This window comes from Danio aesculapii, chromosome 2 (genome assembly GCF_903798145.1).
Source record: "Danio aesculapii chromosome 2, fDanAes4.1, whole genome shotgun sequence".
Taxonomy (NCBI): domain Eukaryota; kingdom Metazoa; phylum Chordata; class Actinopteri; order Cypriniformes; family Danionidae; genus Danio; species Danio aesculapii.
Genome location: NC_079436.1, coordinates 54,326,939 through 54,341,938, shown reverse-complemented (window position 1 = coordinate 54,341,938; position 15,000 = coordinate 54,326,939). Strand labels below are relative to the sequence as shown.

General features: G+C 38.6%; 1 protein-coding gene across 3 annotated transcripts in view; it reads right to left on the bottom strand.

The window, feature by feature from the left end:
* Nucleotides 1-15,000, bottom strand: part of LOC130214192 (microtubule cross-linking factor 1) — a 144,885-nt gene that overhangs the window by 62,658 nt on the left and 67,227 nt on the right. For all 3 annotated transcript variants that reach the window (XM_056445746.1, XM_056445752.1, XM_056445760.1), the window contains exon 5: nt 14,094-15,000. This exon is cut by the window's right edge and continues 485 nt beyond it. In XM_056445746.1, coding sequence (XP_056301721.1) covers nt 14,094-15,000 — 907 coding nt within the window. The remainder of the gene's footprint in view (nt 1-14,093) is intronic.

Genomic DNA, 15,000 nt, shown 5'->3' with positions numbered 1-15,000 from the left:
CAGCTTAAAGTGACATTTAAAGGTTTGATTAGGTTAATTAAGTCATTGTATAATGAGGGTTTGTTCTGTAGACAATCTTAAAAAATATTGCTTAAGGGGGCTAATACTATTGACCTAAAATGTTTTCTTTTTAAATTAATACCTGCTTTTATTCTAGCTGAAATAAAACCAATTAGACTTTCACCAGAAGAAAAAATATTATAGGAAATACTGTGAAAAATCCCTTGCTCTGTTAAACATCATTTGGGAAATATTTGAAAACATCACATGAGGGCTTTATATTATATTGCTATTCATATGCTTCTTGTCAACAATAATAATGCTAAAAGCTTTTTGGCTGAAGCCCAAAAAACTGCTCTACGGTGGGATGTTGACGGGGTCTTGGGTTTGGCAGCGAAGCTCAGCCATGCAATAAAGCAGCCAATCAGAAGCTTTAAATAAACACCAGCTCTGTTTTCATCAAAGCCTTCACACGTGAGAGATGAACAGGCCGTGACTTGTCATGCTGGATGAACAGTGTTTTTTGAGTGACCCAAAGCAAAAAAAAAACAACCAATGATGGCCTCCACCAATCAACATGAGCCAAAATGAGCTAATTGACCAATCAGAGTGCAGCAATAGGAAAATGCTGCCAATGATGAAATATTTCCTTGATCTAGATCTAAAATATCCGACCCATAGTTTTTAAAAACAGGTTATTTGTAGACTCATGATGCCATAAAGCAGCTTCAAAGCATAAAGCAGAAATACAAGAAGCTATAAGCAGTGCTATAGCAGGTAGCCATCTTAGATTATTTAGCAGCATGTACATATACATCATTCCAGACACTGTTGGATTAATCCTGAGAACGATCAACCACATTAATCACATTTAATATACAGCATATTGACCTTATTCTTCACGTACGAGCGGGCGCAGTCATTGGACTCTTTTTAGTTCGAGACGTCTGGTCTCATAAGCTGCGTCCGAAATCGCCTACTACTCGATGATTTACTGGATTTACGAAATTCTTTTAGGGTAAGTGGCTGAAATCAATGTATATGGGCTGAATTTGCTTGTTTAAATTCAGCCCATGTGCATAGTTTGCGACCACTTACCTTAAAAAACTGAGTAAATACAATGAATCATTTTTTTAGTACTACATTTAGCCAGCAGCTAGCTCTCTGCAACTCTCACATGTTCACTGAAGCTAAGCAGGGCTGCGCCTGGTCAGTACCTGGATGGGAGACCACATGGGAAAGCCAGATTGCTGTCGGAAGTGGTGTTAGTGAGACCAGCAGGGGGCGCTCAACCTGCGGTCTGTGTGGGTCTTAACGCCCCAGTATAGTGAAGGGGACTCTATACTGCTCATCTTTCGGATGAGATGGTAAACTGAGGTCCTGACTCTCTGTGGTCGTTAAAAATCCCAGGATGTCCTTTGAAAAAAGAGTAGGTTTAACCCACGGCATCCTGGCCTAATTTAACCACTGGCCTGTGTCTATCATCTACATTTCATAATAGGCTTCATTACTCTGTCTCCTCTCCACCAATCAGTGTGCAGTTTGGCGCAATATGGCTGCCGTCACATCATCCAGATGGATGCTGCACACTGGTGGTGGATGAGTATATTCCCGCCAAAAAAGGGCTTTAGGTGTCCAGAAAAGCAATATATAAGTGTAAGGAATTATTATTATTATAATTATTATCACATTTCAATTTGAATTTACCACATGAATGAAAGAGTACGACGAAAAAGTAAGTTTTATACACAGTATGAATGCGAGTAGTATTAATGGAATTGGGACGTACTATATTCGCCATTTGTCATGATCACGTGACCTGGGTAATGTCAGTGGCGTCGCTTCACTCCCATTTATGAATTCTCATGTGGTGCATTATAGGATAGCATAGCGTTCATTGGATGCACACGTCAAAATCTCGGAAGTAGTAGGTCACTCGGGAACTTCTCGCATACTGATTTTTCAATACTATAATTTGGACATACTACTCAGCTCGCATACTATTTTTACGTACTATATAGTAGCGTACTATATAGTAGGGAAGTGTGCGATTTCAGACACAGCCATAGTGATGGGAGAAACAAAGCTTTTCGAAGATACAAGACGAATTGCTTCACAAAATGATTCACTGTTCCTCGTGCAAGCGACACCTGCTGGTCTGAACCATGTGAATGCAACAAAAACTTGACTTTTACAAAAAATATGGAGCACTTTTTGTATTTATATATACAGCTGAAGTCAAAACTATTGAATATTTTTCTTTTTCAAACATTTCCTAAATAACAGAGCGAGAAATTTCTCACAGTATTTCCTATAATATTTTTTCTTCTGGAGAAAGTCTTATTTGTTTTATTGCGGCTAGAATAAAAACAGTTTTAATTAAAAAAACTAAACATTTTAAGGTCAATATTATAAGCCCCCTTAAGCAATATATATAATTTTTAAGGTCAATATTATAAGCCCCCTTAAGCAATATATATAATTTTTTGATAATCTACAGAACAAACCAGTTAAACAATGACTAATTACCCTAAATTGGCTAATTAACCTAGTTAAGCCTTTAAATGTCACTTTAAGCTGAATACTAGTATCTTGAAAAATATCTAGTAATATTATGAGCTGTCATGATGGCAAAGATTAAATAAATCAGTCATTAGAAATGAGTTATTATGTTATTAAGTTATTAAGTTATTATGTTTAGAAATGTCTTTGTTAAATGGAAATTGGGAAACAAAATACAGGGGAGCTAATAACTCTGACTTCAACTGTGTATATAATTACTTGTAGGGGTTTTGATCTTTATTGGGATAGACCAGTAGAGATTAGAGACAGAAAAGCAGAGAGAGGGGAAGGATCGGCAAAAAACCCGGAAATCAACCTTGTGTCGCCTTGGTCACCACAGTGCTACGACTACATACTAATCACAATGCTATAGGAGCCGACACATAATGAACTTTAAATTTAAAGTATAACCTACAGTATAAATGCTCTTTGTTTATCATCTAATGCAGTGGTTCTCAAACTGGGGGTCGCGACCCCTGCGGGGGTCGCAGAATAATTTCAAGGGGTCGCGAGAGTGATTTAAAAATTGTGTAATTTTCAGTGATTATAATAAATATTTTTCAGTATTACAAGTGAAAGCTAATATTTTCAGATTTTTTAAAAAGATATTACTGATTCATAAAGTATTTAGGACACATTCAGGCAAAATGCATCTTTGTACTTGAAACGCAGTGCTCAGGAACAGTTTAAAACTGTTGTCATGTCAACTTGCCGCAGTAAACAAAGCCTTCAACGCTTGCCCCGCCTTTGCGCTCTTCTTATTGGCCCACTGCTTTAAGAACTGAACACGAATGATTGGTTAAAATCAGCTGTCAATCACTTAGTCAACGCCTCCTGTCTTCAGATGACAGGAGCTACAACCGCGAAAATGTAAAACGCTGCGAATGAGAATGAAAACAACACTGACAGATTTAGTTTTAGAAACCAGCTAAAGCTACAAATAATGGCACATCTGATTACTGATCATGTGCTGAATTTTAATCCACCATCTACATTTATTGAAGAGTGGTTAAGACTTCCATTGGCTATGTCTGCTATGAAAATAACTAAAGCATTTACTGTAAAGCCTGTGGGACAAAATTTTCGCACAAGTCTTTGCGCTTAACAAAGGAAATTAATTATTTATAGGCTAATGTCTGTGCGTACAACACGTTTCCCTATCCATGAGAGTGAAAGCGAATGAAAACAATGAGGAGGCTTATTCTCACACTGTAGATGCTCTTGTTAACTGTTTTCTTGCTAGTGAAGCGTTCAGTTATTGCACTTACAAAGTCCGCCATGTAAATAGCAAATGCGCCATGGTGCGATGCAACGGACTCTTAAAGAGAATTGGAGATGAGACTCTGATTGGCTTATTCCCAAAACACACCTATAACTCATTAAGGGAATAAGCTCAACCCTGTTAGACCATGCGCCACGGCGCAAATCGGATTTTTCCATCCTTAAAATAGCAAAAAGGGAATTCCGACATGCCCTTATTGCTTTTGCACCCTGCGGTTTGACGTCAGAGTACGGTACGTTTAGCTACTGTGAACGTGTCTTTTGAACTCGAGTGCACACCCGTGAACAGTACCCGAGTCCGCCTGAAAGAGGTGGTCTGGGTTTACGGTTTGTACGACCTCCGGTCCGGTTCACTTCTGATCTGAATACAATCGTACCAAATAACGGAAGTGAACCGCACACGGTACAACAAACTTTTAGTTTTCATAACGTTCACTTACTTTGGTGACAAGCGGGACTGACCCAGTGCAAACAGTGATAATGTCTGCTTGTCTCCATCAAAAATGACATCTGCAGACATTGCGCGATGTTCTGAACGTTTTCAATGTTTGTTTTTTTGCAGCAGATAGATGCGATTGGCTGTCTGTATTTTGGCGTTAGTAACAAAAGCAAAAGATTCAGCAAAAGCAGAACAATCGTGATAGACGGACGTCTCCATTTTGGCGCTTTGCTTTCGTGGCTGTCACCTAGCAACAGCTGTACACAAAACAGCAGCTTGATGACGCACGTTCAGATGGAAAGAAGACGGTGTGAACACAAACCAACCAAGAGGGTGGAAAGGGGAGGACAATCGAACTTGGATTCGGTCCAGGCAATTGATCCAAGTGTGAAAGCACTCTTAAAGACTTAACTAGTATAAATAGGGTAATTAGGCAAGTCATTGTATAACAGTGGTTTGTTCTGTAGACAATGAAAACAAAATTTGCTTAAGGGGGCTAATAATACTGACCTTAAAATGATTTTAAAAATATTTAAACCTGCTTTTATTTTAGCCGTAATAAAACAAATAAGACTTTCTCCAGAAGAAAAAATATTATAGGAAATACTGTGAAAAATTCCTTGCTCTGCTAAACATCATTTGGGAATTTTTGGGCAATTTCAACTTGAACTTTATATATATATATATATATATATATATATATATATATATATATATATATATATATATATATATATATATATATATATATATATATACACTCATGGCTAGCAAGTAGTTCTCATTTTACTCACAAGTAAATGATGGACTCTGCAGATTCATGACAACCAAAATAGCAGACATGTGAAGCCATGCTGGAAATACTCCAGGACAAGAGGATTGTGGGAATGAGTAGGAGGCAGGTACGGAGACGCAGGTGGTAGAATTGAGGATGCTTATATGAAAAAATACTACAGTGAATACTGTAGTGATTCAGGACCATACTATAGTGAAGTTCTTAAATTAATCTGCTGTAGTAATGCTATAGTTGCTATACTAACACAACAACTATTGTAATATAAACACATGCCCTATTTCTGCTATTTTACACTCATTCATTCATTTTCCTTCAGCTTAAGCCTGGTTTAAACTTCTGCATCGAGTGATCGGCGTTACCCACGACGCATTGCCGTGCATTTATACTTCTGGGTGCTGTTTCTGTTGCTCTGCAATAACACTACCGAAACACTAGCTGGCATTGAGGTGTTTATGTTCCTCTGTGTCGAGTTTCTTTGCTGGTGTTTTGTTTTTTCTGAACGCTACCTTAATGTACAAGTAGCTCAAACTTGCTCATTTTGAGGCGGGAACCAACGGACGGGCAACAACGTTAATCATAAGGTAAACACAAAACTAAACTTTCCATCCAGAGCTCCTTCACGGGACTCGACACTTGTAAACAATCGCTCCATCGGGCTGGCACGGCTCTCAGTCCCGCCCACACTCATAAGCTCTACTAAACCAAACAGTCTCAGAGCTTGCTCTACGTGTCGTTGCGACATGTATTTAAATTTTTTGAGAAGTGCGCGTCAGCGACGGCCACAGCAAGGGCAATGCGACCGTGCGGAGGCTGCGCCGAACCATACACCTGCGCTTGACGCAGAAGTATAAATCAGCCTTTAGTACCTTTATTAATCAGGGGTCGCCACAGCGGAATGAACCATCAACTTATATACCATATGCTTTACACAGCGGATGCCCTTCCAGCTGCAACCCAGTACTGGGAAACATCATACACACTCATACACTACGGCCAATTTAGTTCATCCAATTCACCTATAGTGCATGTGTTTGGACCAAGCGGCAACCTCCTGCTCTCCCTCGGGAAGCCAATACGGAAGTAACTGAAACTGCAATTCATCAAAATTCCGCTAGTCCTGGCTCCATAATAGAGCAAACTGCAATTGAGGCCACTGTTAGAATGGCCAACTTTACAGCAGAAAAAAAGGTGTTTACAGCCTGGTACAAAGAACGATTTTGGGTCATATAGCTATTATTACCCTCCATGACAACTGTGAGGGGGGTGAATTTTTTTATAACTCATCCATTTCCTTTATATTAGGTTATATTAAGTTTGCATAATTAAGGGCGTGGTCACTTGAGTGACAGCTAGGTCTCGCTGGTCGCCGTCACTTCACCTCAGCTGAATCCGGCAGATTAGCCACTGATCTCGGCATATTCATCGTATTTTTGTGTTGTTTTATGTGGCTTTACACAGTCAGCTGCCTTTTGGACTTATTTCTTACAATTATCAGATGATATGGGATGCTGTGTGCATTTAATTGTGCTCACAAACCATTAATGTGGCCTCCGTTTCCCATGTGAGTAAAGTTATATACTTGTACACCATCTCTATAGATGTATTTGTTTTATTTGAGATCATTTATCATTAATATTTTTCTTTAGACCCGTAAAGCACTCCAGAATCTGCCAGACTGATTAGCTGTAGGCTCTAGAACAGTCATCTGAAACATTATCATACAGTGTTATGCTGGAGTTCATCAATAGTCTTGGATTTACTAACACAGACAATATTTGAAGTGTTTGGAAGTAATTCGGGTTTTCCTCCTGTTGAAAAACATCATAAGAACAATGCTTAGTGGCTCAATGTATTACTACAGTGTTCTTAAAAGTCTAAACACTTTATTGATATAGTGTACAGCCAAGCACATGTGGTCAGAACACAAACGAGTCGCAGGTAATAAAGTATTAAGCGTTTCTCCCAAAGTAAAGTCTGTCTGCCAGGTCTAAGCAAAGTGCCAGCAGGTGTCTGTAGCTCCGCTCACTCTCCGCCTCTTTGCCCTTGTTTGGTATCCCGCCATGGGTGCGATGACGCGCGAACAAAATGGCGACGGTTGGCCGCGCCTACTTGTAGCTTCTTTTGCAGTGTTCAGAAACCTATGGGTGATGTCACGGATACTCTGTCCATATATTTTACAGTCTATGGTTTGGACTAGGCATGGGATGATAACCGTTTTTAAGGTATACCGCGGTTTGGAAAAGTCAAGGTTTTAAAATCGCCAACATTTTTTGTAAAACCGTTCCTAAGGTATGTGTAAGACTTTTTTATTTATAAATACTGTGATATTTTTATTTAAGATTATCATACCGTCAGAATCTTATACCAGCCCACTAGTTGTGACTGTGGGGAAAACCAAAGCACTCAGAGGAAACCCACGCCAACACGGGGAGAACATGTAAACTCCACACAGAAACGCCAACTGACCCAGCTGGGGCTCGAACCAGTGACCTTCTTGCTGTGAAGCAACAGTGCTAACCACTGAGCCTCCGTGTCACCCTGCTATATTATACTACAATACAAAACAATTTACTATGGTAAAAACTAAAGTATATCTGATAATCGGTTCACTATAGTTCATACTACAGTACTCTGCTGAATTCATTAACAAAGACTTGCAATAGTATAACATATATCGGATAATACACTTCACTATAGTATGGTTCAAAAACACTGTAGTATTTACTATAAATTACTATAGTATTATTTCATATGGGTAGTTTTTCACTGTTAGGAAAGAAAAGGGAAGGGCATTTTGGTTGAGCTGGGTGGCGCTCGGGCAGGTTTGGGTAAAGAAAATGTGCAGTGCATTGTGGGATATGTAGTATTACAAGCCATGTGCCCTATTAAATACTGCACATTTTGGCAACTTGTACATTTAAGTACAATCATCAGGGAAGCCCATGCATGCAGAATATTCATGTACATAATGCACACTGCAAAAATAGCATCAGTAGTTTTAATGCTGGGGAACATTGTGTACTGTAAGTGGACCGGTTCAATGCCTGCATTCATGCCAAAGGTTATGTGGAGGTTATTCACTTCAACAGCCTTAGTGTCTCCTGCTGTGTCATTAATCTCAGAGCGGGTCTATCAGAATGCAACTGTACTCACAAAACTCCCATTAATCTTGCGCATGGATTTATTTCACACATAACTTAGAACAAATGATTATAAATATCACTGGTGTCAGACAAGACAACTGCATAACCAGCGTTGCAAGTCAATACTCTCACCTACTGATCTCTCTATGTGTAAATCTCTCAATTCTATCTCTTATACAGCTGTTATAGTCTCTGGTTTGGTGGGTTTTGTCATTGATGAGATAACAGAGACGGCTTATTCATGATTTTGCTTAGATCTCTGCAGTCGTAGCTGTGATGAAGACAGAGTTTGTAGTATTACCTGCAAAGATTTTATACTTTTCTTTCTTCAACATTCAAGTGATGAAACTAGAGCAAAGTCTGAGCTATACGGTTAAAGCAAAAGTTCTGTCATCATTTATGCACCCTCATGTCATGCCAAACCTGCATTTTACAATGAGTCTTTGAATCTTTTTATATTACATTTGCGTCTATATTATGAAAGTCAATGCAACCCAAAATGTGCAAGCTTTAATAGGTTCATAATAGCATGTTTGAATCTATATAATCAGCATTATTAATGATAATTCAATTACTTTGTTTTACCAACATTAAAAAAAACACAACAAGGGGTGCATTTTTGAAAACCATTGTTAGCCAACTAAGGTTGCAAGTTCCGTCATTACAAACACAGTTTGTTGATTTGGCGTTTCCCAAATCCACCGTTCCAACAAACATTTGCAAACTTTTATGTTTCCAACTAGACCTCTAGAACTGTAGTAAGACCAAGCGGCAACCTTCCGCTCTCCCTCGGGAAGCCAATACGGAAGTAACTGAAACTGTAATTCATCAAAATTCCGCTAGTCCTGGCTCCATAATAGAGCAAATTGCAATTGAGCCCACTGTTAGAATGGCCAACTTTACAACAGAAAAAAAGGTGTTTACAGCCTGGTACAAAGAACGATTTTGGGTCATATAGCTATTATTACCCTCCATGACAACTGTGAGGGGGGTGAATTTTTTTATAACTCATCCATTTCCTTTATTTTAGGTTATATTAAGTTTGCATAATTAAGGGCGTGGCCACTTGAGTGACAGATAGGTCTCGCTGGTCGCCGTCACTTCACCTCAGCTGAATCCGGCAGATTAGCCACTGATCTCGGCATATTCATAGTATTTTTGTGCTGTTTTATGTGGCTTTACACAGTCAGCTGCCTTTTAGGACTTATTTCTTACAATTATCAGATGATATGGGATGCTGTGTGCACTTAATTGTGCTCACAAACCAGTTCATGTGGCCTCCTGTTTCCCATGTGAGTAAAGTTATATACTTGTATACCATCTCTATAAATGTAGTGTGTTTTATTTAAGATCATTTATCATTATAATTTTCTTTAGAGCCGTAAAGCACTCCAGAATCTGACAGATTGATTAGCTGTAGGCTCTAGAACAGTCATCTGAAGTGTTAGTCATACAGTGTTATGCCTGGAGTTCATCAATAGTCTTGCATTTACTAACACACACTATATCTGAAGTGTTTGGAAGTAATTCGCGTTTTCCTCCTGTAGAAAAACGTCATAAGAACAATGTTTAGTGGCTCACTGTATGACTACAGTGTTCTTAAAAGTCTAAACACTTTGTTGATATAGTGTACAGCCAAGCACATGTGGTCAGAACACAAACGAGTCGCAGGTAATAAAGTATTAAGCGTTTCTCCCAAAGTAAAGTCTGTCTGCCAGGTCCAAGCAAAGTGCCAGCAGGTGTCTGTAGCTCTGCTCACTCTCCGCCTCTTTGCCCTTGTTTGGTATCCCACCGTGGGTTTGATGACGCGCAAACAAAATGGCGACGGTTGGCCGCGCCTACTAGTAGCTTCTTTTGCAGTGTTCAGAAACCTATGGGTGACGTCACGGATGCTACGTCCATATATTTTACAGTCTATGAGTAAGACGCATAGTTTCTGGTTGTGTTACCCCCCTATGCCATATTCCTTTTGAACGTTCCAACATTTAAACTTGGATTGATTGGGGAAAAAAACATTATAGTCATCTTTCTTAATTTGTTTTTAAAGTATTTTCACAGCTCAGTTTTAGTGATCTTCTAATTGACAATTCTGTTCCCTTCGCAGTGCACTTTGAAATCATTTATGCCATTTTGAACTCAGCCGTGGCTCATGACGAAAGCGATAGGTGACCTATTATTTAAATAAAAAAAAAATATAGCATTTGTTAAAGTGTTTAATTTATAGTATACTATAAATACTAGCGGTTATTTATTAAGAAATGTATCTGTAATGTATATGACATGGGCCAATTGGTTAGAACATTTCTGCTGTGGTTTGAATGTGTCAAATTGTAAGTTGTAGTAGACTCTAAAAAAATAAATCCTACTTAACCCTTTAACTACCCCACCAAGAAAAAAAAAAACTTTGGATTGCATTTCTTAACTCCTAATGTCGCTAGTTAACACACTCAGTGCATCTTTTTTCGAGACATCCCATAATTTCTAAAATATTAACCTCTACCAAATGGTTGAAATGTCAGTTTATGGTAAAAGAACCAGGATTAATACATATACTATCTGATAAAGACTAATCTGACAATATGAAGTGTTAGAACAATTTCATTCATTCATTTTCGTTTCGGCTTAGTCCCTTTATTAATCTGGGGTCGCCACAGCGGAATGAACCGCCAACTTATCCAGCACATGTTTTAAGCAGCGGATGCCCTTCCAGCTGCAACCCATCTCTGGGAAACATTCATACACACTCATTCACTCCGGACAATTTAGCCGCCCCAGTTCACCTGTAGCGCATGTCTTTGGACTGTGGGGGAAACCGGAGCACCCGGAGGAAACCCACGCAAACGCAGGGAGAACATGCAAACTCCACACAGAAATGTTAACTGAACCAGTCGAGGCTCGAACCAGCGACCTTCTTGCTGTGAGGCAACAGCACTACTGCGCCACTGCGTCGCCGTAAGACCAATTTATAAATATAAACATTTTTGAATACTAAATCATCTTTATTTTTTGAAGTATGCCATAAAAATATTTCAGATTGTCCTTTAACATGCTTTCTTGCTTTTTTTTCTACAATAAAACCTATATCAAGTGAAGTGTAGTGGTGCAACAGGATTATGTTTGTTTGATTTTGTAAACCAACAATGCTGTGTGTGTAAACCATTATTTTAAACAGTCATTATTTAAAATAGTCAAAACATTTTCAACCGTTTGGTAGAGCGGGCGGTCAAAAAATGTATAATAATAATAATAATAATAATAATAAATTATTGATAATAATTTTTTTCTTTTCTTAATAAATAGCCTACTGTAAATTACAAACATTAACGATTTATATGATTTATATATGAGATTAGAACATGTGTTATTCGAGATTAGCTAAGTGGTTTAATATTTTAGAATAGAATATGTCATATTCTCAGTAATATTTGTAAAGGAAACATTGGCCTGTATGTGCCATTTACATATATTTCAGTTTATATGGAAAACGAGTGCATAGTTTTACCAAAACTAATATCGGATGTTTTTCTAAATGCGTGTGCGTGTAAAACAATATCATTTGCACAAAAAATATGGGGTTCTTCTTACTCCACCCCATTAAGAGCGTCATTATGGACGTTTTAAGTTATAACTAACGTGGTTCAAATGATGGATCTGGGACAGAGCATCCAAGGTTTTGGGAAACACTACAACGTCACTACTATGTCACTACATCATTCTTTTCCCAAATGATGCATCGTACTTTGATAGTTCAGCCAGGAGTTATGTTGTTGTTTGGGAAACGCACCCCAGGTTGAGATTGGTAAATTCATGCATTCACATGCCTTTGCATAATGCATTTGGTTTGTATTGTAAAAAATTGTCTTTGCAAATTTAGATTGTTTGTCTTGTTTCTTGTCCAAATATCTAAACATTCTTAAATCAAGAGGCATTTTCTAGACAAGCAATACATATTGTCTTGTTTTAAGAAATAATATGCTAAAATGAAGTGAGTTTTTCCTTAAAACAAGCAAAAAACAAATCTTCTAATGGGGTGAGCCAAGCAATTTTTCCCCTTTTGACATAAGATAATTTTTCTAACGCCATTGGCAGATTATTTCACTTGTTTATAGGAAAAACTCGCTTAATTTTGGCATATTATTTCATAAAACACGACATTAAGGCCCAATTTTAATTCTGCCCCTAACCCAGGGATGGGCAAACTCGATCCTGGAGGGCCGGTGTCCCTGCATAGTTTTGCTCCAACCCTAATCAAACACACCTGCTTGTGTTCAGGTGTGTTTGATTAGTGTTGGAGCAAAACTCTGCAGGGACACCGGCCCTCGAGGATCGAGTTTGCCCATGCCTGCCCTAACCTCTCGATTTGCGTGTTCGAAGGGTTCGAGCTATCCCAATTCTCTTTAGCTTGAAGGCGTAGGGCAACGGGGACTGGCTAGATAGCCTTTGAAACTGAGATTTTCCAGGACCCCACTTGAAACCAATGAGTACGAAAATTTCCCCAAATACACCTGCTACAACAGCAACATGGGTGCATATGCGAGTCAGGAGATGCACAAATTTAAGTATGTTTTGGCATTATTAAGAATTTTTAAAACAAACAAGCATATGTTTTATGCGTGTCTATCTATAATACATAATAATAACTCCTGTATAATAGTCCCACAACATACTTTCACATCTGTCACCCGTTCCCATTCAAATCCCCTGTCAGAAAAGTCTAGTGGCTGGGAATTAGCTTTTATAGTGTCTAATATAATGTTAATGTTGTTTTCTTGTGTTTAGGTGAATATGGCCACGGTGTAAACACACAGTACAGTTACGAGCTTAGTGCCACATTTTATCAGTATGATAACATGATATCAGTGATTTCCTGAAGATAAATTCCAAAAAATAACACAACTGGAATAACTACAGCAGTCGTGATCGTCGATCTCATATGAAGTAAAAGCTCATGCCAAGGGGAAGGGGTAGGGGTACAAAAACAGATTTAGGATTGGGTCTTTGTTTTGCTTGTCTAGAAAAATCTTCTTGGTTTAAGAATTTTTAGATATTTGGACTAGAAAAAAGACAAGTAAGAAAAGCATTTTGGTTCATCTGAAAAAAAGGTTGTTTCTTCAATCTGTCCTAAAATATACCATTATCTTTTATACAAAATATAATCTTGATTTGTAGATTAATTTTATGCAACCCTTTTATATCATTGACAAAAAATATCAGAGCAAAGATTACGCTCTCATTTTGCAATCTAGATAAATGTAAAACACACATTAATGACACTTAATTTACAGAGATTTCTTTTACAAATTGCAAAATTCCATTAATTTTCATAATATGGAGAACTAAATATAAAAATTCTCCATAGCGTAGCTTTAATACTATCAATTTAAAAGAGTAAATAAATGGAAAACACATGTTAATGACATTTAATTTACAGAGATTTCTTTTACAAATTACAAGATTCCATTTATTTTTATAATATGGAAAAAACCTCAGCAGACCTCTCCATCACGTATCTTTAATACTATCTTTTTTTCCAATTAAAACAGAATGAAAACATGAGGATGAGTAAACCACGACACAAGTTTCACACTATCCCTAAAAGTTTCTTTTGCCTTTCATATTTATATATCAAGTGGAAGTATCTTGCCAGCTAAAGTTATTTTTAAAAGCCTCCATTGTGGTGCATTCATGACTTTTTGGGGACTGACAAAACATGGCATATGAAGATGCAGAACCAATATAAATTGAGTGCATTCTCAAAAAGGGACTTTCAAATGAGGAAGCGGCAAAGGAAAAAAAAAATAGGAAGTTGCCATGACACGTGATCGCATATGATGCAAACACTGAATTACGATGAAAGATGTTAAACTCCTACCTGGAAGTCCGTCACTAGATCCCTTCCAAAAGTCCCGATTGGCGAATCCCTGGACATGGAGGTAACCGTAGAAAGGAAGCTGCTAGATTCGGTGAGGTTAGGCATTGGGGATAGGTCATCCACCCGGTCCCGTAAACCCTCCCCTAGATGCTCCACTTTATCCATGAATTGCTGGAGATCCGTGCGGAAAGTCCTCATGCGTGCATTAATGGAGTCCAGCACCTGAGAGTCTTGATTAGATTCAGCAGAGTCTCCGTCCCCCCTAAACTCCGAACCCTCAAGAAGATCTCCTCCCAAAACAACCAGTCGACCTTCCCGGATGAGACTATCCGTATCCGTTATAAGCCGCTCCACTGTTTTCCCAAGTCTCTCAGCTTCCCGTCTGATATTATTTAACGCCTCCTTGTCTTCCCGTCTACGCTGAGCCAATTCAATTACTCCCAGTTCGCCGGAATCGGAAGGTTTTTCACCACTGGCGAATCCTGAAGTAGCCGTACGTTCAAATAAATCATCGGAATCGCTCTCTCCGCCGACGGGACCTTCACGTTTGGGATGAAGAAGCAATAACCTTGCCGTTTCATCTTCATCTGGTTCCCTTCGGCCAGCGTCACTGTCCACATCACTGTCCCGTGGGCTACCAGTACGCATTCCCAAATGTGCGGCCAAATCACAGCGCTGCATATTTGAGATTAGCACCCGATTCTCATATTGAAGCTTCATTACTTTCCCACTTAACTCGTTGACTTGGAGTCTAGCGGTTTTTAGTTCGTCCTGAAGTGTGCTGCTTGAAAAACCATTACCTGCTGTATTCACAATTTTGAGTCCACCTTCAGCACCTTCTGATTCCCGCTCGGATTGGCTGGGGCCAAATTTGAAACGGTTGAGCTCGGATGTTAGCTGTTTGTTA